The following is a 27,670-nucleotide window of genomic DNA, read 5'->3' as shown; positions in this document are numbered from 1 at the left end:
TGGCGTAATTCAACATGTGTTGTCGTTAGCGCTTCGTAGATTATAGACTCGGTTATTTCAGAAAGCAGCTACTATTATGAAACGAAAATAGCAAGCTTAAATCGCCGTTTTGAGGTGGAAAGCATAAAAATACGTTGGGAAACAATAAAGGACACCAGAATGCTCACTTTGAACTAACCGGTTTGAGAGGGCATAAATCAAGAGGCTACTCACTTGTATTTCCATTTTTTTCCCAAATAACAAAAAAACCTGTAGAATATTCTTCCTCAAAAGCTTCTAAAAGGAATATAACAACGCTGAAGCCCTGCTGAGAGCCTGATGGACTGCACGCGTATCCAACGTACGTGGCATACGATCCTCCAATTGGAAGAAAGCAGTAGTCACTTCCATTGTGGCTCCCGCAGTGGAAGCCACAACATTTGGAGTACCCTAATAATTCGTGACGGCACCTAATGGTAAGTCTTCCCTTGGTCAAGTTGAATGTATAAGGAGGTTCGGAGGTGTCATTTGGGTTTTGTATTTCGAAGAACACATCCTCCAGCTTTACACGGTGCAGGGCCCGCACAGTATGGTTGAGCATTTGGTGGTAGCGGCAGTCCTTTTTAACCGGATCGTGCGCTTTAGAAAAGAAGCATTAGGCGGCCGTTAGAAGGCTCAAAGTATATGACTTACAAAGGCTTCAATTTCTGTAGAAAAAAAGGCAGACAGAGTGTGCCTTTTCTATATTTTTAATATGACAAAGAGAAAACAGCCTATAGAGCTCCACTGTTTTTGCAGTTGCGCGCCCGACAGTTCCTCCATTTTGTAAAACACAAGGTGCAACCAATAGCTGCGCTAAGCGTACAAGTTGTTTCTATTTGTATTTAGGCCAAAAAGGCCTTCGTTCTTCCTGCTATTCCAGATGCACATTATAGTGAGCCTGATTTCCTCTTCAACACAGATTCTCGTGTGAACCAGAAAAATTCCCACATCAGCTACATGAAGGCGGTCTGAATGTTAACATGTATAAAACTTTCAAATATACTAGTGTCTCAATTTATAATTAACTTACTCTCTCTGTAACATAATCATCAAACTTTTATAACTTGTATCTGAAAAAGTTTTTGGAACTAGCAGCAATAATAATAGCTCTCTCGTTAAATAAAGTAAAATGACAAGGATAAAGGCAGTTCAACACCATTATAAGCCTAACTACGCGTTCTTACGCTATTTTCGCCTACAGAATTTTTTCCGGAAGTGTGGTGCATTCTTACTCCTTCATTCGTCTTTAACTTTATTTATAATTTCTGTTGGAGCTATAGCCAAAGGCATGCATCTCTTAACGTACATATAAAGTGAGAGAGGCAAAGAAAAAATATTACCTTTTTGAGACGCCTGCACTCCTGAAATACAAAACTTATTTTTGAGTGTAAATGTTCTTGCAGTGGAACTTCAAGTAAAGCTTTGGTTTAAGAACAGGCTGAATTCCAACTTGAAAGTAAAGTTAGCGTTTCTTTATTAATGATCTAGCGTAACTTTAAGACCACACGTATTGTGCGGAAGCGCCCGAGACAGTCAACAACCACACTTTGCCATTCCCGCTGTATTTCTTATTTCCACACTTCGTTTAAAATAATGTGGTTCTACGACTCGCGACATAAATATGTAAAGTTCTTCGTTGTATCCACAGACCTCGTACATCATGCACCAATGCATCAGCGCCCTTTTAGCTATTTGTCACCTTCTTTAATGCCCGTGTGTCAATCTATGCTTGCAGCTCATATGAATGCCAGTCTCATTTCAAGGACCAAAATTTGTTAACCGTCAAGATTTATTAAAATTCATCGGAATAAAGATCTGACTTTTTGTATGTATTTTAAGCATTGTTTGACGCATGTCACACTAGCCTGCATATAAAAGTAGGCGTATGTCGTATATAAAAAACGGGAAGAGCGGGCATATGTTTCATTACTACATTTAATTGCATTCATTTTCACCTTAATGACCCGAAAGCATTTCATAAGGCGAGGCAGATTAGCATATATAGCGTGTGACAAAAAATTAGCAAATATAACGCACAAGAAAGCTAGACCATTAGATGTAAAAATTAACTACGGAAACGTAAAAATAGAGCAAACAATGTCCCCTGGAAAGTATTATTACGATGTCGTGAATAACATATACATTTCAGCTGGAGCCCAATAAGATAATTAACAGTGAACACGCAAACAAAGAACACAATACAGAAAAGAAGGCTGTAAGTGCAGTTTGTTCAGGGGGTACCGTATTGGCTAAACTGACTTCTTAGTTTCGTGGAATGTTGTTCTGTTCGTGCACGTGATTATGCTTTGAGGCAGGGAATTGCATAATGTTGTTACGGGATGGAAGAATGAGCTACAGTTCATAGCTAGGGTGTGGGTGGGAAGGTGTGCTAACGAGTGGGTGTGATTTAAACGGGCAGATCGTCAAAGAGGTGTTGTTAAGACAAAACGTTTCGAAGGCAAAAAAGTGTCAGGGTTTTGACTTGGTTAAACAGATTATAGATCGAAAGTGTGGGCAGCATTAGTGGACGAAGAAGACGGTGCGCAATGCACAGCGCGAGGGTGGGTTACCGTATAACATGAGGCGATTTCGGATGCGGCGATTGTCTAGTTCGGCCTCGATCACTTATTTGTGCATCAGCTTGTTTCGCGTTTTTTTCTCTTTTTCAAATCATCAAAGCACCATTTTTTAGCAGCTATGCTCATTAGGCGTCTCAGTGCTCATTTACCTGTCCTATTCGCACCGACTGGACACAGTCGTGAGGGGCCTTTATGGGGATTCCTTAGGGGAGTTGCTGACACCTTCAATTTCCTCACTGTGCGCTTTTCTTTAGACTACCTGCATAGCATCTCCAGAAGGCAGCTGACTCAGCCACTTACAGAGTATTTGTTCCCTGTGCCGTTGTATCGGCAACCTTTTCTGGAGCTCCTTGACACCACTGTTTTAAAACGTGTTAGGCGAATGTGCATTTCTTCTGCCGCGAAAACATTCTTTTTTTAAGCTGCACACGTCAACACTGCCTGTGAAGGCATGGCTTCATGCTAAGGGGATGCTTGCGCCATGGACGGTGAATTGTCGCCTGTGCAATACACCAGAGGCAAGTGATCATTGTTTGATTCTGTGCATTGATACTGTGTTCTGGGATATATTACAACGAACAATTAAGAAGTACATTGACATCACACCCTACAGTATTCGTTTTTTGCCTGTGGAGAAAACTGTGTTGCGTCATATGATCTATTTATGTTGCTGGGACCATTTAGTCTCTGGAAGAGGCGCATGATGGACCGCCACGCCGAATCACCACGGTCGTCGAAAGGTTTGTTTCGTGAACAATGCGCTTTGGTGCGGGGAGTATATGCTGCCCTGCAAGAGCCGGCTAGCTGGCTCCCCTATCTAGATGCACGTGTGTGCCTCCCAGACTTTTGATGTTTTGGAAAGAGGGTTCATGCAGCGGTAAGGTGGCCGGGTGTTTTGTGGCGTAAGCATGCTTAGACTTTTCTTTTCGGTACTAATTCGATGCAATAAAGAAAAAATACTGCGGCGATAGCCTTGTGCTTGCGCGCAGTCGCCAGCGAAGCTAATCTGTTCGCGCCGCCACGAGTTCGACTCCCAGTCTTGGATGCTGATTTGATTTCTTTGCTGGCATAACGTGGCGTTGCTGTTGAAAGGTAACGGCACAAGATCCAAACATGAAAAGATTATTGGTCGGTGTTGGTGAGCGTATGAGTTTTTTCGCATTAAAACGAGATATGAGGCGGCGCAGTACAGGCTACGGCAGTTCAAGCTTAATTTTTATTATAGTGAGGCTGGATCGTACGGAGTAGGTTAAGGTGACAAATCGTGCAGCGCGGTTTTAAACGGCTTTACGGTTAGCGGTGAGGTGTGCTTGCGATGGATTCTAGATAGCTGACACGCGTGCTAGCTTTGGTCGGAAGGATATTAGATATTCTAAATTTTAGTATTTGAGGATGAGCTATTTACATTACGCCGCATATAGCAAAGGTTAGCCCATGGCGCGTGATGCTCACAGGCGTCAGGGAATGCGAATAAACTCTTACCTGCAAGGATTATTATTAGGATGCAGGCCGAAATGTTCAATCCTAAAATAACAAAAAAGGGGAAATGTCAAAATGCACGACACATGTCTCGTTGCCCTTTTTTATTTTTCAATCATACAGAAAGCGCAGGAAATTGGTGTACAAAACTCTGCCGATCCTTAGCCCTAGATGGAAGTGCTAGCTCTTCATTTCCCTTTACGTAATAAAGTATCCGTTGTGATTTAACACTTGAGAATAAAATCAAATTTTATACTATTACATATTTGTCATACGTCATACAGCCTCGTCGCTTCTGGGTGCGTACACCTCTTGGTTTCTTAGACTGTGTGGTTCTACTCGTGCGCAGGCATTTATTTTAGAACTTAGCAGTTGCGGCAAGATCGCATTTTGTTTTTCAGAGCAGCATGCCATTTGAGCCCTTTGCGCAAGTCGTGTCCAACTTTCTTGGAGAAAAATTTTGAATATTGAACTGTCAGGTACTGGCAGAAAAAGATTGAAGATGATGGGCCATACTGCCGATATGTAGCAAAATCTTTCTTTTATAGTGCTTTCATCGCTCATACCGAGCAGCCAAGGCTGCCATAGAAAACCAATGGGGAACGCTTTTGAAGATAGCAATAACGTTAATATAAAAAAAAGAAAGCTTGCCGATTGGAGATCTCAGGATATATTGATTTTTATATTGAAATCTTACAAAATATGAAAGAATTGCGTGCATAAACTCTTTCCCGCTCAAAGCTGCTTTTGTCCAGAATTGTTGGGCATGCTTATGCGCTCTGTCCTGTGCAGTGCGCCATTTTAACGAAGTCTATTCGCTGACTGAAACATATGCATATTAAGCAGAGCTTACTAAAAAGCTGAGAATTAGAAATTTCGACAGATTGCCTGTCCGGTTTGGTTTGATAAGTTATAGTAAACTATGACACTTCTTCAATCAAACCTCAACGCTTCGGAGCCAGCTCGGCTTCTTATCTGGACCCCCGCACGCGCAAGCCTCCCGGGTAACGAGGAGGTCCACTCCCTCGCCCGAGGTCTCACTTTCCGGGCCGGAGTTGGACCTCCTCCACCACCCCAGGAGCATCTGCTTACGTTCAAAGGTATTCTTACTTACTACCGAGATACCCGGCGCGTTTACGCACCGCCGGCTCCCTCCCTAACCTTAACCCAGGCCTCCCACTGGCGCCGACTCCAGACCCGAACTGCTCCCTACCCTATTCTCCTTCATGTCCGCTACCCCGATCAATTCCTTTCTTCTTGTAAGCTCTGTGGGAAACCGGGAGACTTCCTTCACGTCCTCCTCACATGTCCTGCCTTCCCACACCCTCCATCCCCAACCACGGCGGAGTCATACTGGGAGACTCACCTGGCCAGCTCCGCTGCTGCTGACCAGCGCCGGATAATTACCGACGCCCTGAAGCGGAAAGCCCTCCAAGGGCTGTCCTTTGCCCTGTACGGGCAACCCCCTAAGGTTTGTCTCGTGTCATGTTAGGGGGTTTGACCCCCCCCCCCCCCTGTTTTGCTCGGCAATAACTGTTTTCACCACCCCACCGGCTCCCTGAAGAAGAAGACGAGCTTGTTCCGAAAACTACAAAGCTGTGACGTATTTATCTGCAAGCATGGCGCATTGATTCGAAGCTGGTATGACGAACGAAGCACTACATGTGACACACTACGGCTTGAATATCAGATTAAAACTGGAGGCATCGAGGAAAATGCATCAAAACTGTCACAGTTAAAAGTAATTAAGACAACTCGCGGAGCAACACCTGCAAGCGCGTACATAACATTCGACGTTACGCAGCGGGGGCGCTTAGCCTAAGGCCGGATGACTGTTTTTTCACTGATATATGTTCAGGCTATCACGCGAGCCAACTCAATTTTAAGGTCATCGATACTAAACAACCAAGTCCATGCTACTTACCCAGACTGAAGATCTTCTCTACCCCAGGTGCGTCCTCTCGTCCCCACAATTGCATAGTTTGGTTAGGGCCGTTTTATTTTCAGAACGCCGCAGTGGCTGCTGTCCTGAATGTATAACAGTGTGAAAATTTTAAAATATGCTTTTCCGAAACATGTGAAAACAGTTCCCCGGAAAGCTACGACGCAAATGGTCGTGTAGAGTTTTCAAGAGCGCAAAATATAGTCGCTGTGGTGAATAAAATATCTTCTGGAAGTCACTGGTGAGTTCAAAGCGCCGACGCCCAAAGGTCGCGCAATTTGCATGAAATTAGTGATGAGAGAGAACAGATGTTCACACAGGCTGACTCTGCGGACGTCGAGGAGGAGACGCCAGTCGAGCTTTTGCAGACCAGCGGGCTGTGCTCAATAGCAGTTTTAGTAGTGTTTAATATTACTTCTTAATCACTGATCGCCCCCGCGGGGGCTCAGTGGTTACGGCGGTCGACCCGAGAGACGCGGGATAGATCCCGGCCGTGGCGGTCGAATTTTGATGGAGACGAAATTCTAGACGCCCGTGTATTGTGATGTCAGTGCACATTAAAGAACACCAGGTGGTTGAAATTTCCGGAGCCCTTCACTACGGCGTCCCTCAAAGCCTGAGCCACTTTGGGACGGTAAACTACCACAAATCAAACCAAACAAAAATCAAGCGACTATTTATGAGGACTGTCAGTAATGCATTGTATGAACCAAGATCAAACTCCGTTCTTCGGTCACCAGCTCTATGCGGAGATGTAATGAGCTCAGGAGACTAGTGTGTTCTGGTTCCACACCAAAGGCGCACATGTAATACGACATGCGCGCCGCAGCAGATGCTCCTAAATTCATTCAGAAATAGACCTTTCATCAAGCACAGACACTGCATGATGTGAAAACAGCCTTTTTTTTTTTAACGATATTAGAAGGCAATGCTCTTACAGCCGCGAACAATGCAGCCCATCGTTTCGTAAGGCCAGGTTGCAACAAAATGCGACGTGGCATAGTGTCGTTTCTCCCTCCGTCGCTGACTAGGCTCATGCCAAAGTACAGCTCGACAATCGCTGTGCAACGTGTACGGCATCGTCGGTTTTTTTTTTCTTTTAGGCACACGTGTGTCACGCGAAGCAAGATTGGCGAACTGAAGCGCTTGTATTTAATTGATATTTCTATTTTTAAATGGCTTTGGCCACTTTAGCTCGCTTGGCAGCTTCTGTGGCCCACCGAGATTATGATCGAAGAGGCGCGCTTATTTCACAAATAGGGCGCGTTTCGCACCCAAGGAAATACATACTGCCTCTTGTCTGCCGGCAATAGATGCAGTAGAAACCTGCAAATGAGCAATTATTTCTCTTGCTCAGAATATATTCGTATTATGTGGGTGGCCCTCGTTATTCGCATCTGCGGCTGCATAATGTTCTCCTTGTAACTAAGCCTACGGCTGCAGCTTCGAATAGCAGGGGAGGCCTAACGAAGGGGTGAAATGGCATTCATTCCAGCCGAAACGCAAATGTGCTGCACACGGGCCGAAGATCCGTCAAAGCTCTTTATGACGCATCATGTTTCGAATGGCTGTTCTCTGTTTACTGCGCCGGAAGAATGTATAATAAAGGCAATGCAAAAAGAGTAGAAAATCTTTCAGTTATTTGAAAATTTCAAGTGCGTACTGCTAAATATGTATTTAGCAATAATTGCTATGCATACATATCGATACATATGAATGTTATGTACATACGTAATCTGTATTTCATTTTCGTAACGTTTTCCTGCCGTGCATTGCAGCCTGAAAGTTCATAGTGTGCTGTGTTGCTTATATTTTATATTCCTGGCACAATAGCCCTTAGTTTCGAGGTGTTATTGATTTTTAGTGCTTCTCTTTGTCATCTTTAAGTCAAATTAACGCTGCTCTGTAACTGCGACTTTTTTTTTCCTCACCCGAACCCTTTTCATTAATCTTCGTACACATTTATGTACCCTTCTTTCAATTATCTCTCATAAGATTAGTAGTATTGATAAATAAATAAACAACATGTGTATTGGTGTGTGCGCAAGCAGCGCTAGTTGAGGCGTAAATATCTGCACTTTTCCGACAGAAGCAGCGAAGCTAGTGCCGTAACATTTTTCTTCAACATTATAAAGTATTCTACCTGAGGAGACCGCTTGCTAAAAGCCAACCGATGGCCAGCTGTTCCCAAGAGGCGGCTTGGAATTTGCAAACGAAATGACTCACGCAGCCGGGCTTTTAAAGCAGTTGTCCAACTGACTGTCTGCTCCACGGGGTGTGACTGATCCACATTCAGTTTCATTAAGTTAGGTTAGTGCTTTAGTTCAGAGCGTTTTGAAAAGAGCTTATGCCACTTTGAAGTCTCCGGGGAAGAGTTGTGCTAACGTGAACTACCTCCAAGCATTGTTGAACGTGGAGTCAACTTTTGGAAGAAAAATAAGACACTTACCCCCCTACTTAAGGCATCAAGACCTGCACACACACCCTCAATAGCTTTCTTAACTAACAAAAACATTTTATCGAAATATTATTACCTCGCGAATGTCTTTATAGCAACATTATGCGCAACTGTGTTTGGCTTTCGTGCTCAGTAAAAATATATTCTACGGCTTTAACGCGATAGCGTAACGGGACCTGTTCAGTGGAAAAAACTGCCTTAGTTGGCGTCGGCGTTGTCACATCATGAAAATCGCGTTTGTTCTAGAGGGTCTTGACGTCACAATAACAAGAAATCGGGCAGGTAATTCAGAAACAAAATAGAAATAAATAAAAACAAAGCAGAACTAAAGGAAACCATTAAAAAGAGAAAATAGGAATGAACAAAATTACTAGAAGCACTTAAGAAACTTGCATGAGAATAATGAAAAAGAATTCCATTTTTATTCCAATTACATCCCAATTCTATTTCAGCCGCCGCGGTGGTTCAGTGGTTATGGCGCTCGGCTGCTGACCCGAAAGATGCGGGTTCGATCCCGGCACCGGCGGTCACATATCGATGAAGGCGAAATTCTAGAGGCCCGTGTACTGTGCAATGTCAGTGCACGTTAAAGAACTCCAGGTGGTCGCAATTTCCGGAGCTCTTCACTACGGCGTCCATTATAGGCTGAGTCGCTTGGGGACGTTAAAACCCATAAAACCATAACAAATTGTATTTCATTTCTGTTCTAACTCTATTCCTATTTTATTCCAATTTTATTCTAGTCCACTGTAATTGGTGCAATTGTAAGCACAGGTACTGACTACTACTGGTTAAGGTTTCGTATTTTTCCGTCTTTAATGATATCACACCGTGTAGACCAATCGCGAGTTCTGTAAAGCAGCCACTTTTTGGGCGACGCCAGGTTTTCGTGTCAGTGAGCCACCTAAATCTTTCACATTAAGAAAAAAAAAAGAAATTGGAGGGGACACTCAAGCTCCAATTTAAGGGCATAACGCGACCGAGTTAATGGTTAATGACAACATATTCGGAATTGGTCATTCTCGACTTTACATTCCTAGATCCCAGGTAGTCGTAGACAATTGGCGCAGTGTTGCAGCGGTTGAAGGATAAGCCACTGCTCTACCATGGTAGGGGCTGCCATCGGTAGGTCTTGCGCGACTCAGGTCGATCTTCCCCAGCTACCTCTCGCGACCAAGCCAGGCGGGGTCGTCTGTTTGTAAAAAAACAAAGAAATGAAGTCAACCAAACGTTCTGGCACTAATTCTAGTAGCTACTTCACACGCTACCAGAGTAAGTGCCGAAACGTTCAAAGCATTTAAATGTTTACCTCCGTTACATCACTTCATTTCTGGAGAAATTAAAAACAAATTTGTTTAAATAGTATTCGAACAAATAATATTTGTCGGCCTCATCAATCAAAGAATGTCATAACCAGTGAGCCAGTGCGGCGGCTGTGAAAGGTTCTCCCTCAAAAATGCTTTTGTCCAAAATTGCTGGGTCTGTGTAGAGGCACCCATGAATGCTGGCATTTTGTGAAAGAGGCGTTTAAGAGCAGCAGCCTACAACACGTGCAGTCGTTTTAGCTAAGCGCTTTACTGCCTTATCTCTCCAAAAGCTATGCAGCCGCAGATTTTTCCAGTGACGGCCGAATAACCGATATCACTCGACCTCATCCCTGACCGATGAATGCTATCGAGGTCGGTGATCTCGCTGACGAGAATGTGCAATCTACCATAACTTAACAAAGGTGTCGTGGAGGCATTAAAAGCTTGGAAAGAGCGCCTTGAGTGCTCTAGATAATGCACCAAATGGACGCAACCCTCGGAGCGTTACACGCTTAATGGCGTCCATAATATGCTCTAGAAGGACGGCAGACTGGGCGAGTTGGTGCTCCATAACAATAATTATTTTCAACAGCGCTAGACAACAGGACAAGACAGTGGAAGAGATAAACAGGGCGTTTACAACTGGTTTATTATAAGATAGGAAGTCAATTTATATATACAAATTTGGGCGCACATGCGCACTCTCGTACCTTGATGCTCAGATTACAAAATGCCACAACATTCACACCTGATCATCTGCGGCAGCATTGCGGCCACATTACGCGCGTAATTAACGTCAACATAGCAGTGGTAATTTTGTACGCTAACGGCCGAAAGTATGCGTTCCTGTGCGTGTGCCCTTGTGCGTCCTCGTGTGTTTGTGCGTCCGTGTGTGCGCTTGTGTGCGCGTGCGTACGTTTATGTGTGTGCGTGTGCGTATGTACGTAGAGGAGCGTGTGTGTGCGCGCATGTGTGTGCATGCACGCGTACGTGCGTGCGTGTGAGCCCCCCCCCCCCCCCCCCCCCCCACCGCACCCTGTTGCTTAAAGGCCGATGCGCAAAGCTTTCTTGCTCCCTAGCTGATGCAAAGAGAGGATTGTACTCTGTAAACCGAGGACAGTAGTACTGGCTTTGTACAAAACTGCCATGACAACACTGTTATGTGTGTTCCACAAATGTCAACTAAGAAAACAGCGTATTCAAAACTAATCGTCCCCGCTCTTTTCATTTCATCGATTTAATTCAGCCCTGCCGGCGTGTCTTAACGGATCTGGGGATGAAAGTGTTTCGAAAATGTAAGCTGAGGCCTAGTGATTTGAGCATACGCCTTGCATGCGGGAGGTGCAGGCTTCTATCCCCGGTGCCGCCGGGTACTAACCGGCTTTCTAATGGAGTCATGTACAAGCGCAGAACAAACAGGGACAAAGAAGGATGGGACACCACGAGCGCTTACTTCCAACTAAAGATTTACTGACAAACAAGCACATTACATACAACCTTGCTGCATGACGTCAAACTGACAGCACTGCCGACATCAAGTGGCCGCACCCAAAAACATTTTTTTTTCTTTTTTAGTGAGCGATACAGACGGTGCGCTGACGCAGGATGGACCAGCTTTTCTAGTCAATTCTGCTTCTATTATCTCTCTAACGATATAATAGAAGCAGAATTCTGGCAGAATTGGAAGCAGAAGCAGAAATAGAAGCGAGATAATAGAAGCAGAATTGATTAGAAAAGCGGGTCCATCCTGCGTCAGCGCACCGTCTGTATCGCTCACTAAAAAAGAAAAAATGTTTTTGGGTGCGGCCACTTGATGTCGGCAGTGCTGTCAGTTTGACGTCATGCAGCAAGGTTGTATGTAATGTGCTTGTTTGTCAGTAAATCTTTAGTTGGAAGTAAGCGCTCGTGGTGTCCCATCCTTCTTTGTCCCTGTTTGTTCTGCGCTTGTACATGACTGCAATGCACCAACTAGCCCAAAGGTCTGTGCTCTTGAGTTTCTAATGGAGACAAGCTTTCCCCCAGCCTGGTGCCCGGCTTTTCAGGGGTGAAATGTCTGGGAAAAAGGTCTTTGAGCCGTCCCCCTTCGAGAAGCTGTTGACGCGTCCAAATCCTCTATATGCGGTAAAGGAAGAGGAGGAGGTTGAAAAACTATCAGTCCCCAAAGAAAAAAGAAACTAAACCTGAGATCCACGCTATAGATGATCAGAAGACGTCGCTTCGTGATGACCCCGGTGGCCTGCTCGAGGGCCCGGCGTTGGAAAGCCAGGTCCGAGCTAAGCTTCGCGGTGCGCACTGCTCAAAAGTACTGAGTTGCATCCGTGGTTTAGGGAGATCAGCGGGGCAAGGCCATAGGATGTGGGCTCTATTGGCGTGTTGACCGCAGAGGGCGCTGTCCGGGCTGTACCTAACGGGAAACATGACGGCATACTCTTTCACACCCTTAACCCCAGATTTCAGAACAGGAGAAAAACATGAGCGTGGCACAATCTAGCGTTATCTCTGAGTTTTCCGCTCCTCTTGAAATAGAAAGGTGGAAATTATCGCAACAATGACCACAGGGTTTATCATGGCAATGCGATAAGCTCCCGCGCAGAGGCAGATTTTACACGCTGAAAGCAACGCTCTCACTTCGACAGCGTGCGCAGTCATTAGACGAAACGGCAATGAAGGTTTTGTCACTCATTACCGCCTTGGTTTTCGTCGTTCAAGTCGTCTTCGCTGGAGAGGGTGAGTGCTTGCTAGCAACCTAACTTCCAACACTGCTAATGCAGCCGTTGGAGGCCGAATTTCGCCCTCGGCAGGATGCCACATCATATACATACCTTTTGCACAAAGCAGTGCTTACAGGAATCTGGCGAAATATTTTTCCAAAGATCGTTTCTCTGACTTATTCTTCTGCTTCATTGCCAGCCGCCATACCCACACTTAACAAATTGCTTGCTTACATGCTCCCGCCGTGACATTGCAAAATATGCCAACCAACAGCAAAGTCGGACGAACGCATCGGGTGAAGCAGCGCTGGAGATCACAGTTATTGAAATAGTTTATTCCTGCCCTGTAAGCATGCGATTCGACAAGCGAACGATTACTAGATTGAGAGAAAATATCTGCATAATACAGAGGCTAAACTAAATATTTTCCATCGTAGAAACAGATGATGTGGTATCGTACTGTTGGTTTGATGTAATATCAAACGCGGAATCCTTGTTTATTTAATACCACATAGTATCCCCTGTTCATCAGCGCCTTCTTTTCTTCGTATAGCCCTGTTTTAATTCGTTTACGTAACCAGCGCGTCAGTACACGCTTTAACTGAACTTCAGGTCTCCTATGTACTGAGTTGTGAACGCCGATCTACTGAGACTTTCAGTGCTTTCAGCATGCAGCAATTCGGGGTGTAGAAATAAGGATTTTCTCAATAATAATTTTTTACCAGCACTGCCACCCTCTAAATTATGGTCTTACAATTTTGGGTGCCTGCTCGTGAGTATTCGTGTCTCTGTGCATGAGTTCCTAAAATAGGTTCTACTGCTACATGGCCATGTGTTTCTTCCTCAGGTCAAGCACCGGTTCATTCTCTGCGTGATGCGCGGTCACCACCTGTGTTTATCGAGAACAGGCAGCCGCCCCACCCACTGTCGCAGCCACACCAGCAACATCGGTCATGGCCGTGGTGGCGAAGATTTTCGATCGGGCCAAGGATACAAGCTCCCGCAGGTGACCATCATCTAAGGCTCAGTTAGACCGTGGTTCACTTGCTTTGGTGCTCCGTGACTGCTCTCAAGGACCGTTATCCTGACCGCGACGGTAGCGTTTCCCATGTTCATGCTGATGGAGCACTTAGCACTAGTGCTACTCGAGTAGCGCAGAGTACTCGGATTTATTCAAAGCACACTCGGTTGACCGTATTGCTGAGGTCTTTTTGTGCATAGAAGACAAAACAGGACTACCCGCCTCAATATTAGGTAGCTTTAGCTTCGCAACCAGTATACTGATTTTACCTCACACGGAAGACGAAAAGAAAAATTACAAGTCGATATGAACCAACGCAAACTCACGAGCCTCAACATCATCAAAGTCGTTGTCATGGCTCTGAATAAGCTCAACAGGAAAGTAATGCTCCAAAAGAGTTATGAAAGGTCGAGCCGTCCATTTAAGGAAAGACTACACTCAGTTGCCTTCCGTAACGCTTTGACATCATTTCGGAAGCGTCTCTAAAGTTCTATGTAAGCAGAACAGTTGCTTTTTTATACGTACACTCAATACGTGTACGTAGCACTCAATACGCCTACGTAGCACTCTATACGTACAACAATGTCGTACGAGTGCTGCGTCTGCTCCTGGCACATACATGCTGCATTGCTCATATCGCCGTATGTTTACTCCTTATCTTCGCTCTTGGTGTATGTGCTGCACGTACACTATCATTACCAAAACTTTGCGAAATGCCGGTTGGCTTACAGAAACTGCTTCTCAGTCGCTTCGCTGGCTAGCAATTTGGTATTTGATTTAGCGGATGGAACACGCATGCACCTTGGTGCTTCTATTCATTTCATTGTACTGTCTTGCCTTGCCTGGAGTAGCATGCCAGGCTACCAACCAGGCAGACCTTTACTGTATTATAACGTCTCTCCTCCTCCTCCTCCTCCTTGCCTGACCACGCATAAATAGTTTTTTTATTTGCGAATCATCATGCTGCCAACTTCTGTCAGCGGCCGCACGTGACAGCATGTCAAGTTGGATGTTAAAGATGCACAGGCTTTGTCTCCCTGCTGTACGTTTCTAAACAGACTCATAAGAGATATACGAATCTCAAAGCAAGCCTTTAAACTTTCTTATCTTTCCTAGCTGCGAAGTCATTCTTCATTTAAGATAAATATCCCTGAAAACCACCTTACCATCCTCGCTGTCGGTCACTGCACAGGTCAACCACTTGACCCCGCGCTGCTGACTGTCATCAGACCTGGACAGGGACCTCGACCAGGAGGGGTACCCATTCCGTTACCTTGGCCACTACCAGTTCCCTTGTAGGCTTTGATGTCCAAAGGTAAAAACGCTACGCGTTACTCGTATCAATCGCGTTGTTACGTTACTGTCATGTGTATATAGACAGATAATGCTTTAGTCAGACAACATTGTCTTGTAAGGAGGCGGAAAACGCTGGTGTACTGTGGCTAGAAGGGCCCAACCACCGCATACACAGCTGAGGACATACATCATAAAACTAAAGCAACAAAGTTGTAGTACTTCTAATCATTTATACAAAAGAACATCTTATGAAATCGTAACAAAGGAACGACAACATGCTTGTGCAGTGCCAACAAGGCAGACAACTCTCTTCCCGCCATTTACTAAAATTACTCCATGCCCATCACATATGACGCATTTTTTCAGCACAAACTTTGCAAAGTGCAAAACCAACCGAAAACTAAACAAACTATTTGGCTGCATTCTCAACGCCAGTAGTTGATTCGTGTTCGGCGAGCCTCGGCTTAAAGACAGCTCTCTGCGCTCTTTCTTTGGGTGCACACAGGACTCTAGGACATGGTGGCCAACGCTGAACAAAAGCTCCAGACAAGACAAGGCAAGCTTCTGACGTTGGATTTATAGAAGCCGGCTGCGAAAGAGATTTACTAAAAAGCCAATAAAAGTGCTATTGACGGCGTTGTGTGCCGTTCTCATTTATTTTCATTCTTGGTGCATTTAACATCCAGATAAGTGCAATAAACAATTCCTAATCGTCTGAACGAAGCGAACAAGACGAGAATAGAATTTTTCAGTAACGAAGTTTAAGATTCTGGGTACATTTTAATAAAGAGAGAAACATACAAGACACGGTATGCAAACAATGCCTTTAACATGACAAGTGAAGCGAATGGTATTGCTTAGAAGTGCAATAGGCGTATTCAATCCATTCGCCTAACAAATCTAAAGACTAAGGAGACTCTAACGTTCTGCAGACGGGTTCGGGTGATGATGATGATGATGAATCAACATTTATTGGGCCCGAAATAAATCGGCGGTGCACGCAGGCACCAGACGGGGTGGTTCCCTAGTTGCGGGACCCATATGTTCCCAGCAGCTCCTGGCCCGTGCCCGTCAGCGCGAGCTGAATCGGCAGGGCGGGGCTGAATAACAAGGCCTCCCATCGCTCAAGGGGTTGGGGATTGGGGGTGTTGGCGGGAATGGGAGGAGAGGGGCGTGGGAACTATTTCTCTTCTGTGCGGCTCCCCTCAGCTCCACACTATCCTGGAGTTTACATACATAATTTGCGGACTCCGCATCGAGTAGATCGGAATGGATTTCAATGGTCCGTATAGTCTCTTAATAACATCCATCCATAAAACTCCATATATCTGTAAAGTCATTGTCCACATTTGTCCGCAACAGCCGCACGCGCTCCGAAAAACCAACAAGTTTCCGCAAAGAGGTTTGCGGAAAATATGTGGACTCCGTGAGTCCATAATGCATCCGCACAAAGCTTTATAGAAAATATGTGGAGTTCATAATTTTTTCATAAGTAATCTTCCGGATTAATTCAGTAGGGAGGGGGAGGGATTATGGGAGCTTTTAGCCAAGACAGCTACTTTCTGGCGCAACCCTGAGCCTTCTATTCAGGCTAGCAATAAAACAGGGGTAGGTTTTCATCTAGTTTTCTGTTCTGACAGAGGATCTATCTGCACGGAGTATGTTAAGATTTATGAGCACTAGCTGAAATATAAATGAGTATAAAAGCAAATATAAATATAAAAACGATTATCAACACTGGATGCTTGGAACTGGAAGGCAGTCTGCTATGAATACTGTCACTCTCTCGAAGGGCTCCGCTTCTCTAAATCACCTTCAATTTTGAGGTCCCGGCTGCTTGGTAAAACTGTCGATGAGGCCAAGAACGTGACAGTGTTTTCTGCATCTTCAAGAACATATCAAACAACAAAATGAATCAAGGCCGAATCCTGTTTTAATATCATTAAGTTTATGGAACAGCCTGTTCGTTAGCGTTAAGACAATGCTTGCACTGAAAGGGGAGCCACCAAATGTCATGGCGTAATCTCCATTATTGTATTGTTCAGTGAGAGATTTGGAGCAATATTACATGTGCAGCATTAAAGGACTATAGACACCAAATTTTTCCTTCCGTGTTTTCCGTGGTAATACAACGTAGTGAGCCGTGGATTCTAACATAATACGCATCACTTTAAAAAAAAAACATGCAACTAAAACTAGGCGAATATGGTCCTTTAAGACATAGAGGGAAGCCTGTGTTTGAAAACCGAACACGACTTGTGGCTATTTTAGGTGAAAAGAAGGAATCGACATGGCCAGGAAATCTAACCGTAGGACTAACGCCAGGTGCACGGTCCATTGCAGCGCAACAGTATGCACCAAGAGCTGGAAAGCGCGAATGAAGACGGTCGAGAGTGGGTGGGGAGGGGTGAGGGGATTAAGGGTTGACAGGTAAGCAACTCCACCGGATTCAGGAGAGCAAGCTGCCGGGCTAGTTAGTGATGCATGTTGTTTACTAGGAAGCGCAAAAAACGGACGAGGGACGGAGTAAGGGACACAAAAACACGTTGACGAGCGCCTCCGGATGGCGTAAAAAAAGAACGAGTATTTCGTGCTTACTGGAAGTGAACTGAACGTGAATGACGATGATAGCGATGGTGAGTGGTGGTGACGATGACTATGATTACTATTCTTACTGTAAAGTGGAGAAGAGCACTGTTTGAAACAAGCAGTTTATTCTATCACATTTACATTTATATGGCATAAGCAGCGTGTGGTTCTCATTGAAAGGGTGAGGCTAAGTACAGATACATAGAACGACGTTTTAGTAAGGAAGCCAGTGTACTTTTGTTCTCGTATTCTCAGCCTACCTATCCACCGCTCCACCAGGCTTTGCTCGAGTTGTCCCTGATAGATACCTATTTGAAAGAATATTGCAAAACAGCCACTAAAAACCACCCCTTATATTCAGCGGGAGGTATACGCTTATAGCAATATCGCCTGTTTACGCACAGCCAAGGTGCTGGACTCGTTAGCGTAAACAAGAGATTGAGTGCTCAGGATCAATACAACGCCAATAATTCGTAATACGCATTTCCTGTTATCATGCATTTGGTGCATGATATCCTCAGCCGATTATGCGTCGCAAAACAAAACAAAACACAATAATATAAGCCTAACAGCGATAATGGGTTCGTTTACTCTAAGCGTTATCAGCAACTAAGGCATACATAAGGTCCTGCGCCAAACAAAGAAATCTACGCAGCACACTTGTTTGCAGCAGCTCATTAACTTTCACAACAAAATTGACACTTCTGGACGAATTTAAACAATCGGATCTTTCGAGACTGCCGGTGGTTGCTGGGTAATCGGAAGAAAATCGTTGACGAACTTTGCAAGCGCTTCTCTATTTGGTTACGACAGCAAATGCCCGGAAACTGGACGTAACTGTTTACGTCAGACTTAGTCTCTTCCACCTTATCATGGGCGGGGACGGCCACGTAGATGTTTACGTCGCAAGACAATAGATATTGCCAGCGTAGGCGTAACACAACTGGAATCGGATGGGTGCACTATGGAAAGTCGCAGTCATTCACGACCGCCGGTTTTTTCCGGGGACTCTCAACCTTACCGCCCACAGCGCAAGCTAAGACATCACCTCATGGGAGGGCTAACTATATCTCGTCGATGCTCGCAGATAAGACCGGAATCGCGAGTTGCATATAAGAGTTGACACGCGGCGCTCTCTCCAGTAAGTCCTTCCTGAGCGGAAGACCAACCAGTCATGAAGCTCTTGGCCATCATCGCAGCTTTGGGGATCGTCGCCCAAGCTGTGTTCGCCGAAGAGGATGAGCGCTGACGGAGTTTTAGGAACACCCTTGAAAATCTGCGGATCGTTTAAAAAACAGCACCTGGATGCAAGTCTAAAACAAAAGCGTTATTTCTGCCGAGCCGATACGGAACTCCATGTGTGTCGCGCTTTGCGTAAGATAATACTGCCAAAAGTTTTCAGCGCTACCTGAACAAGGATCAAGCATGCTGCGCAAGGTAGATCTTAAGTTTGAACCACTGACCACCAGGTCGTGGGCTTGACTACTTTCCACACCGGCTGCATGCCGAGGGAGGGGAAACCCGAAAAAGCAAGCGGCCTGGAATTTTGGGCCAAGCCGAAAAGTCTTTCCATTAAGAATTCCGTCGTAGTCTGTATTGATGGTCTTGTGACACTTGCCGTTGGTTTCTCTAGAATGTTGCGCTGTATAACTGCTACGTCTAGGCAGGTTCTTTGTTCCAGTGAAGACCAAAATACAAAGGTCTTCTTCATGCGGCAGTCAGAAACGCTCACTGTAGGAAACACTTTATTACGTTTTGGAGACAAATTATTACAAAATAGACTGCTGGAACAGTACATTATTTAGTTGCTGCATTTGTTAACTTCCTTTCGTTTAAAGTTTATTCTTCATTTTTCAACTTGCTTTTAGTCTAATCAATGAATACATTATACAATCGTCGAAGCGCACTTTATTATTTGTTCTAGAATTTGGCTCAGTCTGCCTTATTTCATTTTATATTACAGATTTATGTAGTGCCTTTCCTGAAAGGCTTATGTAGCTCTATGAGTTACCTTTTGATGTTTAATCACTCCCAAGGCGTTGATTGTTTCGGTTTGTCTTCTATACAGCGCTGAAATTTTTTTACTTCTTTGTTCCTTTATGCAGTATGCATAACGATCCTTATCGAGTTTCATTTTATCATTTAACACACGCACTTCTACAATTCTCAAGTTTGTGGTGCCGATTGTCTTATTATGGATAATATTAGCAACGCATGTCAGATACACCCTCTCACTCACAATGCTTCTTTTGATGGCTGCACCAGACTAAAACAAATCTCTAAAAGATGTCGGAATTGATCTTTGATGTTTCTGAAACCGTAAATGTGCGTTGAGTCGAGGACTGAGACTTCTTTTCTCAAACTGTGCTCTACCTTCAAGTAACTACCAACTCTAAGAACAGGCAACTAGACCAGCACTCCACACTAGTGTTTGAATGCCCCTCCAATGCATTGTTATCTTGTGTAGAGGAATCGACAACCCATCCCGCTCCAAAGGGCATCGAACCGCCTGTTCGTACGACTCCACGGCCGTGGCGCCCGGGGCTCTGGCCTTGGCCGCAGACTAGACCACAGACGGGGCCCATACCTCGACCCCATCCGTGGCCTCAGCCATGGCCCCGACCTCAGCCTCTACCCTGGCCCCAGCCTTCGCCGTGGCCTCAGCCGCCTCCTCAGCACTGGCCTCAACCCTGGCCACAGCACTGGCCTTGGCATCGTCCATGGCCCCAGCCGAATTCCAGTCCCAAGCCCGTGACTCCTACGGCACAGCCAGTGCCTCTCGAAGATACAGTCGAGAACACAGGTTGTGAAAATGCATTGTTATCGGGACTCTAACAAATGATGACAAACTGCAAAAGAGGAAAAGGCCCGAGAGAATATGCAAGCTTAATTAAGCACAATATTTTCACCGCTTCCGTGCAAGCTACTAAGCTTGAGCCAAGGCTTAGCTTCTTGCGACTATAACCGAGAAAACTGCTATTCGTTAACATTATTCGCCAGCGAGCAGCTCAAATATTGGATATAGAAAATGTTCTGTCTCGTTTCCAACACGCAGAAAGCAGGAAATAATGCACGAACTGTAGGAAAGTGGTAGCGTGCTGAACTGCCACTGTGAAGAGCGCGGCACAGTGAGATCGGAGTTTAAGCCAGTTTAACTTAGTCCTCAAGAGGTGAGCTTAACTGCCCGCAAGCTGCTGCATACCATGATTAAAGACGCCGAATCGCTATTATGGTTGAAAGCTCGTTTTCAAAAGCCTAGGTCTCCAGTCTACTTATTTGTGTTCTCTTTCACATACAGCAGAATAACGCAGTGCGGCTGGCGCCAGTGATAGATGGAAGCATGGTTCAAAACAGCGCTTCAAGCAAGTGACACATTTCCTTCGTATCAACAGGGCGCGTTCGATGTGTCAGCTCGAAGAAATGACTCAATAAGTGCGTACACAACACACGCCGAATGAAATAAGCCCCAATTAAGTTTTCCCTCCTTTTCCGCAGGGGTATGTTTGCAGAGCTTTTTTTTCATGGTTTCTGATCCGACAATAGCTCAACAAAAACCTCTTATAAAGAAAATTCGTAGCTCTTTCCACGAGTGGCACAAAATCTCTCAGGAACCTTACAAATGATGACTCGGGGAAGCAGTGCTATGAGCTACAGGTTCAATACAGGGAATCGATCGGGCGAAATTTTTTTTCTACACGCTCCTCGGAGTTGCAGTTCTGAACTGACAAAGCCTTCTGCGCTCAGGAGAGGCATGAGCAGTGTCTTGTAGAGATCGTTGCCTATTTTAAGAAGCTTCCTAATCTGAACAGAACAGTCAATGTGTGCGGAAGTCATGACTGAGCATCTCTCAGAAGCTGAATGATCGACTACCCTAACTTTTATACACGCGTTTGAGAACATTTCTGTCCTTCATTTCACTGCTACAAGCGACTTGACAACTTCCAGCACTACGGAATTCCAAGTTCTGTGTCAGTTAATCATCACATTGCTTCCTGAACCTATCGTAACTCTAACCTTAGCTTCGAAGCAATTGTGTACTCCTTATTCAATTTCCACAGGCCGTTCCAGAAGTTGTAAAACTACCGAACCATAAATACGCTAACAATCAGTCTGCCGATTTCTAAGATTAAGCCGACTTGAAACCGAACTTTCGAGCAGTTGCGGGAAGTTTCTGTCGCCGCCAAGGTGATCTCAGAATCACCAGCCATATAGACGTTCAGATTTGGCACCAACAAAAAAGGCGTTTTCTGAAATATAGAACCTACGGGACGTTTCACAACTGCGTGAAAAACAGACTGTGTATAAAAAAAACAACCTGCAGCACAAGGTTTTCGAGTCAACTATGGTCGCTTTTCAGGAGCTGCCCGGTTTCCTGGTCCTTTGCACATAGCCATGTCACTTGTTATAAATTCTGGATTATGTGCGAGTGCCACCTCATTCCAATTTGAATAGCACCGCAAGGAGCCAAAAGTAGAGCGAATGCTCTTCTTTTCTCTACGTATTGCACTAAGTATTCTCTAAGTATTGCGCTAAGCATAGTAAATGAAATCGCTGTAATTAGCGGATGCTGAACGCTTTGAATCTTTTTTTTACAGATGCGTGGTATGTGGATGGCAAAGTTGGCGAGGAGCTGAAGACAGAGCAGATGGGACAAGCCTTTGTTTATTTGCCTCGGCCTGACACTCGCTGGCCGGCCCCAAGACATGAGAGACGATGGCCCTGGCTCCAATGGGCTTGACTGCGGCCGAGACATCCCACACCGTTGCCCTTACTGTTTTCCTTATCCTATGGCATGAGACACGATGAAGCGAGCGTTTTATATAAGTGAAATAAAGATCGTTGAATCTAACGATTAGTTAGATTAATGCTTTTATTTCACCATTTCGTTTTGTTACCTCGTTGTGCGCAAAACACCATGGATGGTGTTTTCCGCATTAAACTCAGTTGGTTGTAGGCGCTCTTTCTATCCACCCTGTATTTCCTGCGCCCGTATCCTGTGCGCTTATAGCATAATTTATAGAATAAATTTATAGCATAAACCAACTAGCCCTATAGAAAGTACAACTGCATTTCGTGTCAAGCCACTGGCCTGGCATACATGTTTTCTTATAAGAATTTTAAATATTTAAACATTCTAAACGTGATGTGCTTTTCGTGGGCACAAATTGGGGGCGAATACACCACTTCGACATCTCCTCCCATAAACACAAACGCTACTCCGTCCTACCATGCTAAGCTGTCCATAATTTGCTCAAGGGCCTTCTTTTCCTAAATCCCCCCTTTCCTTTTATATCCAGTGACTCTAATTCCTCTGAGCAAGCAGCGCCCCCTGTTGTCCGTAATGCCAGTTGCGGTTGCAGCTTGCCCTTTCGTTCTTGATGAAATTGTCACAAGGACGCTTTCTGTACTGAATGAAGACACGAAGAACTTATTCGCTATAGCTTTAGGACATGCATTTCAGACTGCAAGATGCAAAATATGTAGATGGCAATCACATAAAATTCTGTTTCACAAACAACAGGGAATGAATAACTACGCGTCATATTATGCATTACAAGTCGTCAGTAGACGCTGAAGATCGGTACTGATGTGGCAAAAAAGCTTGTGCCAGTTTTGAGCCCTAATTGCCTACGTTCGAATAAAAATTTTCTTCAGCCCTGCATCAGGCACGCGCTATGCTAAGAAGCCGCAGGTTACGAAGACGAAGAAGCAGACATCGTCACCATGCGTAGACACAATTCTTCGAGCTCGGAGTCCGACTCCTCGGACCCGGCAACAACCGTCAGCCGTGCGACAACCGCAAGCTCAACTCCACGGCGGCGGCCAGCGAGGCCATCGACTCCGGCTTCCCGGCCACGCCGCACCAGACTGGCCAGTGCACCGCCCGATGTACTCGTACGGCGCGACATTGAGAGGAGGGCCAGAACTTCGCTACCAGAGCCTGCCACAAAGGCGGCCAAGGCAGCCACGACGCCGACGCGTGCTTCATCCAGGCGGAAACCACCTGAGAAGAGCCGAGCTTCATCGCAGTCGCACCTGGATTCCGACACTTCTAACGCCTGGTCCAGCCACATTGCTCGCCAGTGGTCTTCAAGCGCAACGCAGTTCGAACAAACAAGCCGGGACCGTTCTGTGAGCCCCATTCTTCAGCGAATACCATTGGAAGATCCGTCATCCGTCGGCGTACCCCAAGACGAGCGGACGCGCGGCCAGCGGCATCGGAGATGCCGAGACGTCTGTACCGGGCCCTGGCCCTCGACCTCAAGAAAGACAGCGGACAGCGACTCTCATCGACCTTGCGAACTGAGGACAACACACGAAAAAACGCACCCACTCTTGAAAGACCGCAAAGTGAAGACCATCGAAGCTACGCACCTACACGACACACCTGCCGCCAGTACCTCGCGCAGCAAGCCATCCTCGCGGAAGAGATCTATCACTATCGAAATAACACCCAACAGGTCATGCCGTCGACGCGAGGATTCGCTCGTACAGACCGTCACTGGGACTCTCCACAACCTGGTGACGCAGTTCTTGAGCAAAGATCACCCTTGTCGCCTCGTCCCTACAGCTCAACCCGAGGAACGGGTCATGACCGCGACGCGACTTGGAACACTTGGAGACGCCGGCAGCGTTCAGCGTGCGTTCGCTGATGCTGAACAGCCTTCGTCCCAGCAGTCGTGCCGTGGAGAGCCATCTGGGAGTCTCCCGTTGAAGATCAAGCCTTCTGAATCTGAGCTCACGGAGACCGAAACCGCAAATTCGACTGAGAAGCAAACGGAGCCTTCGGAAGCGTCAGAGTCTGCGAAAAAAGAAAACATCGACTTAAATTTAGACGAACGTCGGCAGCCAGACCCGTGCTTTCGTGGAAAGAGGAAGTCAAACAGTGCCACTGGCGATGACAGCCTGTCGCGGTGGCCGAGTAGCGTTGAAGATAAGAATAGTGCTTTGGTGGCATCGGAAAGTGAGGCAATGAGAAAAGTGCTCCGTTGCTTCATTTCTCCAGAAAAATCTCAGTTGCCTAGAGCTGGTGAAGGTGCTGAAAGTTTCTCAGGAAATCAAAATGACACAGAGTTGCCCAAATTTGGCGTCACAACGCCCCACCGCTATGAACCTCGCTGCAGTGGTGCAACTAGTAAGTTAAAAACCCGGAGCCTCAGTGATTTCACTGGCACCTCTCCGTTTCTTGTGGACCTTTCCACCGACCAAGATGTTTCGGAGTTTATGGTCGAGCAGCCAGAAGTGAAAAAACGAAGAGACTCTGTCAAGGCCATATGTCGAGCGCCAATATCAACTAGGCCTGGTCAAGACAACGGTATTGTTGACACAGCCGTCGAGAAAAGCGTCGAATCGAAGTTTCCAACTGGGGCTGGCACATTGAAAACCACAAAAAGCCCAACAGAACATACGTTTGCGGGCGAGAGCCTCGACTCTCAGCAACGGACAAAAGACAGTGCACCGTCCTCTGTCTCCGAAACATCGGCCATAAGCTTGACGTCAGGACCAGTGCCAGTACGTGCACAGGAGAAGAGAGAAGAGCATGTTGTCAATGGCAGCTCGAATACTCAATACGAGGAATTCAAATATAATGGCGTAGACGCTGAAGCTCACTTAGTACCGGAAATAATCATCGAAAAAAAGCTACCCAAGAGCCGCTTCGCCGCGCCAGTCATGCCTGAAGAGGATATGCAAGCAACCAAGGGACCTCAGACAACGAATAGGGATGAACCCTTTTCCACCGGAAATAGAGGAGTGCCCATTTTCAATGAGTCTAATTCAAGGCGTTCTAGCCGCCAAGAGGAGCCAAGAACACCGGGAACAACAGCTATAGACACACAAGGCGTCCGTGCAAGGATAATCAAGGAAAATACGGCGAATACAACACAAGCTGAGGAACCTAGACCCACTTCCGTAGGCAGGAAATGGGGACCTGAACCACCAACCTCGATTCCGAAGACGTCCAGAGACCCACCACATGTGGATATCTTCAGGAAGATATCTTTTGAAGACTCGGTGGGCAACACAGCAATGGTTTTCGCAGACGACAAAAAGTCCCTCTTTCGCCACCTAGACTACACTACCAGAGACACCGAAGTGCGACAGAAGAGCCAGATTCAAACTGGAAGTCTCAAGCCGGCTACAGAATATGATGTGGGAGCCGCCATTAAGAGAGCTGCTTCGGCCAACAAGGCTATTCAGACAAGCGGTGGCGAAAGTGTCGCTCGCCACACAATGCGAATCGCTCACAAGGCATCGCAAACCAGCGTCTCTCTCCTGGACGAGACGACAGAGAGTACAATTAGTGGAAGCAGCAGTGTAGAAGTCGTCGAAGAGAAACATTGTAAGGAGCGAGCATCGCGTGAGAGATTGAAAGAAGAAAGCTCACGGCGAGCACTGAGTAAGAAAAGGGAAAACAGAAAAAAACAGAAAAAGCAGAGAAAGGCTGAAGGCAAAGATAAGAAATCCAGGCGTGAAGATAAAGGTTCTCGAGAGTCCAAGTCACCAACTAAGGAACCAGGCAAGAGCGCACAGCCTAAAGGCTCGAAGGCATCAAGAAGTGAAAGAAAAGGAAAGCAGAAGAAAAAGGAAAAATATAGTGATGAATCGTTGATATCGAAACCGCCACGGAAAGAAAAGGACCACAGCGCAAAATCACCGCCTCTCAAGACCTCCAAACGCAGTAAAGAACAGAAGCGTGAAGATAAATACGACAAATACAGGTCCCTATCACCGTCCCCAGTGGAAAGAAAGCTTCTACCCACGAAGACATCGCCTCGCAAAGAGTTTAAGAGGAAGTCACGCAGTAAAAAACGAAAGGCAAAGAAAAATATAGGAAGCAGCCAGCGGTCGTCATCAGATTTGACTCTAAAAAGAAAACCAGAGTCTTCCAAGTCACGGAAGCGGAACCGTTCTAAGCGTCGTTCACGCAAACATGACGACAGAACCTCAGATGATGGGACGGTACTAAGCCTCGGAAAAGGAGGTGGCGAACTCTGTGACTTCCGGTTTGGCGTCAGTTATAAGCCAGCCATACGATCAAGTCTGGGTGTACAGAAAAAGGCAAAAGATGGTGGTGCCACTGCCGAAAAGCTCACTGAGCCTGGAGAATTCGCGGCGAAGGAAAAAGAAATTGCTCCTAAGACCACTGTTATAGATGGTACCGGAGAGGTCCAAGATCGTAAAGCTACCCCCCAGCTAGCGCCACGAAGTGTGGCACAGCAGCCGCACGCAACAGCTGTCGCACATGGAGAAAGGCCAGAACCTCGCACTGCTGATGAGAAGAGCCTCCTCCCAACTAAACAACGGCTGAGCCGCAACAAGCTGTCAGGACAGGACGACTCTAGGGCCGATTCAGCGTCCATAGCCTTCAGGGACGGGGCGACTTCTTCCAGCCTATTCCAGTGGAGCACGGCAAGCTTTGCAAACATCTGGCGAGCCCAACGCCAATTTAAGTGGAGCACGTTACGAGCGGCCATTGGCACAGCACTGGCTGAGACATTCTCGAGTTCGACGACTAAGACGCCAGCCGAAGCGGGTGATGAAAAGGCACGCCTTCTTCGCGACGCCCCAGAGTCCGAAGACGGTAAGCACCGCCGCTCAAAGCAACCGCGTAAAAAGCGTAGCGGGGGACGGGAAAAGAAAGCAAAACATCGGAAAAAGTCCAAGAGCAAAGAGAAGCGACGGAGAGGCGCCAAAAAAAGTAAGGCGCAGTCGGAGCCGTCAGCGACGTTGGCTCCTCTAATCGAGCACAAGGCTGGGCCGCCGGAACAACGACAGGAGCGCGAACTAGACAACCGCCATGAGCGCCAAAAAGATGCCGCCGGATCGCCCGGTGAGGTTTGGAAGCCCCAGGACACGAAATTAGGTGCCGCGCTTGCGGTCAGCGATGGGCCTCAAAGTTTAGCGAGAATTGCTACAGGATCTCCGAGTGCTTCTTCTCCCCAGGCGACGGCTGCCCCATCCAGCCCCACTGCTGAAACGAGCAAGTCAGGGACAAAGTCACGCAGCAGCCGACAAAAGAGAGATCGAAGAAGCGGCAAGAAGGAATCCAAAAAAATTGATCGCAAAACGAAAGAAAAGCACAGCAAGAAGACCGGAAAGAAGATAGAAGGCGGCGATGCTGCGCACTCGCCAGGGTCTGTCGTTTCCGAGGAAGCTCGTAAGGAGGAACGGGGACGTCAAAAGCGTGGCGATCGGCACAAAAAGAAACGCCGACAAACAAAACCAAAATCGTCGTCGCCAGAGTCCGTGGTACCCGAGGAACCTG

The 27,670-nt window shown here is 46.3% G+C and overlaps 3 protein-coding genes and 1 long non-coding RNA gene across 5 annotated transcripts; 2 read left to right on the top strand and 2 right to left on the bottom strand.

Moving 5' to 3' along the window:
• Window positions 1-205: 205 nt before the first annotated feature.
• Window positions 206-6,245, bottom strand: LOC144101663 (uncharacterized). The gene is made up of 4 exons (XM_077634799.1): window positions 6,004-6,245; window positions 4,083-4,124; window positions 1,362-1,382; window positions 206-618 (listed from the first exon to the last, which is right to left on the bottom strand). Exons 1-4 carry the CDS (start codon window positions 6,056-6,058, stop codon window positions 206-208), a joined length of 531 nt encoding a protein of 176 aa, XP_077490925.1. The 5' UTR covers window positions 6,059-6,245.
• Window positions 6,246-8,921: 2,676 nt separating this feature from the next.
• On the bottom strand, window positions 8,922-17,786 carry LOC144099999 (uncharacterized). The gene is made up of 3 exons (XR_013307492.1): window positions 17,664-17,786; window positions 11,967-12,190; window positions 8,922-9,671 (listed from the first exon to the last, which is right to left on the bottom strand). It is a non-coding gene; the product is annotated as an uncharacterized LOC144099999 (long non-coding RNA).
• Window positions 12,354-15,480, top strand: LOC144099998 (uncharacterized). Of its 2 annotated transcripts, none has more exons than XM_077633047.1 (4): window positions 12,354-12,513; window positions 13,345-13,503; window positions 14,711-14,813; window positions 15,320-15,480. In XM_077633047.1, the coding sequence occupies exons 1-4, from the start codon at window positions 12,450-12,452 to the stop codon at window positions 15,345-15,347; spliced, it is 354 nt and encodes a 117-aa protein (XP_077489173.1). In that variant the 5' UTR covers window positions 12,354-12,449; the 3' UTR covers window positions 15,348-15,480. The 2 variants fall into 2 exon arrangements, with proteins under 2 accessions (XP_077489173.1, XP_077489174.1); XM_077633048.1 differs by having other exon boundaries at window positions 12,361-12,513; window positions 14,711-14,833; window positions 15,320-15,476.
• A 703-nt stretch (window positions 17,787-18,489) lies between the features above and the next one.
• LOC144100826 (uncharacterized) lies at window positions 18,490-22,252 on the top strand. The gene is made up of 3 exons (XM_077633699.1): window positions 18,490-18,639; window positions 19,869-20,206; window positions 21,999-22,252. Exons 1-3 carry the CDS (start codon window positions 18,578-18,580, stop codon window positions 22,139-22,141), a joined length of 543 nt encoding a protein of 180 aa, XP_077489825.1. The 5' UTR covers window positions 18,490-18,577; the 3' UTR covers window positions 22,142-22,252.
• Window positions 22,253-27,670: the final 5,418 nt, after the last annotated feature.

Source organism: Amblyomma americanum, chromosome 8 (genome assembly GCF_052857255.1).
Source record: "Amblyomma americanum isolate KBUSLIRL-KWMA chromosome 8, ASM5285725v1, whole genome shotgun sequence".
NCBI classification, from domain to species: Eukaryota; Metazoa; Arthropoda; class Arachnida; order Ixodida; family Ixodidae; genus Amblyomma; species Amblyomma americanum.
Note: the sequence above shows the minus strand (reverse complement) of the source record. Positions and strands in the feature narration are given on the sequence as shown.